The following is a 2,972-nucleotide window of genomic DNA, read 5'->3' as shown; positions in this document are numbered from 1 at the left end:
GGTATATCTTCCAAAAAAAAAAAAAAAAAAAAAAAAAATCTACTTTATAATCCCTGCCCTCACTTAAAATCATTCTGTAATATCTCTTGAATGTAAAATAAACTCAACTTCTTAGAATAACATAAAAAGCCCTTCACAATCTTTTTTCTCTAGTTTTGTTTACCAATCTCCTTTACTTATCTATATTCCAATCCCTTTGACATCCTCACTATTCCTCATGCCCCTTTTCCTTCCTTTGGGTCTTTGAACATTCCATCTCCTCTTCCTGGAATGCCCTTTTCCACCTGAGAACTTTTAAAATTCATCCATCTTTTAAAATTCAGCTCAAATATATTATTCCCTCAGTGAAGTTTTCCCAAATCCCTAGTAACAGTACTTTGACAATATTCCAGTGACTCTGCTTTTCACGTTCCCATATAATTACACAGCATGCATATCTATATTTGCTATGACACTGACAGCTCCCATGAGCAGGTACCTTGTATTATTCCTATTGTATTGCAGCACCTAATACAGTATCCAGAACACAGTGGATACTTTTATAAACATTAATGTAATTTGAAATGTGAAAACTAAAATGCCAAGCCAAAGTGACTGATTATATAATCCCAGTAAACTCACACAAAGTATAAATTTTTCTAATAATGGAAATCAACGTCACTAAACTTTACATATTAGGGACTTAAATGGTGGTAGTAGCAGTGGCAGGGTAAAAGGAAGGCAAGCAAAACATCACCAAGATTTAACAAAGGAAAATATCTGTAAGTAAAAAAATTATCTTACGTGTTCTTTGCTCTTCAGTTGCTTTACTCCAGATTCTATAACCTTAATGTTGGGAAAGCGATTTTCTAACATGGTACTTGGTTGTTCTTCAACATCAAATTCTTCCAATATTTTAGAAACCTATAGTAGATCAAAGAGGTAAAAATATATATATGTTTTAAAAAATATTTTCTATCAAGAATCTTAAATAATGGGCCGGCCCGTGGCTCACTCGGTAGAGTGCGGTGCTGATAACACCAAGGCCCCGGGTTCGGATCCCATACAGGGATGGCCGGTTAGCTCACTGGGTGAGCATGGTGCTGACAACACCAAGTCAAGGGTTAAGATCCCCTTACCAGTCATCCTTTAGAAAAAAAAAAAAAAAAAGAATCTTAAATAATAAAAATACTTTCATTTGTTTTTATACAGTACTATTTCATGTTCATGAAACAAGAAAGTTAGCTAACTACATTAAATACAGTGGAAAGAGGACTAGACTGCATTTTAATAAGACTTGAACTCAAATATTAGTTCTCCTACTCCCGGGCAAGTCAGGTGAGTCACTGAGCCTTACTAATAATAACTTTAGAAATTACACAAGACATGAATACATGACATGCTCTTTTTTAACACTAAACAAACAATACATAATATAGAGTAAAATGTTGAAGTCCTACCCCCCTCCTGCCCCCTCCAAGATAACTGCTAGTGACTTTTTGGTGTATGTTCTATACTTCTAATCTTTGTATCTTGCACGCCTAGCACATTGGCTGATATATAGGTGCTCAATAAATGATAAGAAGGATGCCATTTCCTACTGCTGAATGTTTACAATAACTGCCATTTATATTTTATTTCAATGCACTTTCACATTCATTAGTACATCTTAAGCTCACAACCTTGTTAGGCAAGCAATGAAGGTGTTAACTTAATATTACAGGTGAAGCAACTCAGATACACAGATTTGCCAAGGCTGCACAGCCAATATGTAAAAACGTCCGGCCTAGAACCCAAGTTTTTTTCCTTCTATTCTATAAAATTTACAAAATTGACAAAAACTGAACTCAGGTATTACACAGAATTAAGTCTCCTAGAAAGGCGATCATGAGACCCAGCTATATATATAAATTTCTCATATGTATGTGCTCTTAGCCTGAAATTAAATATATACTTTTTCTTAAAGACTAATAGTTATAATTTGTTCTCTGCTTCTCCNAACGTCCGGCCTAGAACCCAAGTTTTTTTCCTTCTATTCTATAAAATTTACAAAATTGACAAAAACTGAACTCAGGTATTACACAGAATTAAGTCTCCTAGAAAGGCGATCATGAGACCCAGCTATATATATAAATTTCTCATATGTATGTGCTCTTAGCCTGAAATTAAATATATACTTTTTCTTAAAGACTAATAGTTATAATTTGTTCTCTGCTTCTCCCAATCCTGTAACTCTTGGCTGTACCTAGGTACTAAGATATCTTATGTATCTCTAAGCATGTTATAAAGGGAAAACATAGTATATGGCACTAGGAGCTCACAACATGAAAAGTTATATTCTATTATCTGGAAATTATAAGGGAAAACATATTAAATCAAAAACTCTGGCTGTGGTCTTCATTGATGTGTGAGAAGAAAGATCAGAATTTGTTTTTCATATTTAAAAAAACTTATTTTGCATACACTTTATAAATTCATAATTACAGCTCATGCATATGAGTACATGCATATAATTTATTAATATATAAATACACATATATTGGGATCTGAGCATAAAACTTTTTAACAGGTAAGGTACAGAATCCAAAAGTCTGGAGACCACTCTTCTATGACTCAAGTGATCTTAGACTCCTATTACAATATATAATACAAATTAATGGAACTACAAAATGTTCTGAGATGCTTATTACACATCTGAAACATTAACTATCTGCAAGCACAGTCATATCCCTCCAGGATTGGTTCCAGGACACCCCACAGATACCAGAATTCATGGATGCTCAAGTCCTTGATATAAAATCGTGTAGTATTTGCATATAACCTATGTACATCCTCCTATATCCTTCCATATACTTTAAATTATCTCTAGATTACTTATAATATCTAATACAATTTTAATGCTACATAAATAGTTATTATACTGTATTACTTAGGGAATAATGACAACAGAAAATGTCTGTACGTGTTCAATATAGACGTGACCACCCTTTTTT

General features: G+C 33.4%; 1 protein-coding gene across 1 annotated transcript in view; it reads right to left on the bottom strand.

Annotated features, from left to right (window-relative positions):
• The window catches only part of PYROXD1 (pyridine nucleotide-disulphide oxidoreductase domain 1), a 29,624-nt gene that overhangs the window by 17,738 nt on the left and 8,914 nt on the right, over window positions 1-2,972 (bottom strand). The window contains 1 exon segment of the mRNA XM_008581479.1: window positions 784-903. Within this exon segment, the coding sequence (XP_008579701.1) occupies window positions 784-903 (120 nt within the window).

Source organism: Galeopterus variegatus, unplaced genomic scaffold, assembly GCF_000696425.1.
Source record: "Galeopterus variegatus unplaced genomic scaffold, G_variegatus-3.0.2 Scaffold2362, whole genome shotgun sequence".
NCBI lineage: Eukaryota > Metazoa > Chordata > Mammalia > Dermoptera > Cynocephalidae > Galeopterus > Galeopterus variegatus.
Note: the sequence above shows the minus strand (reverse complement) of the source record. Positions and strands in the feature narration are given on the sequence as shown.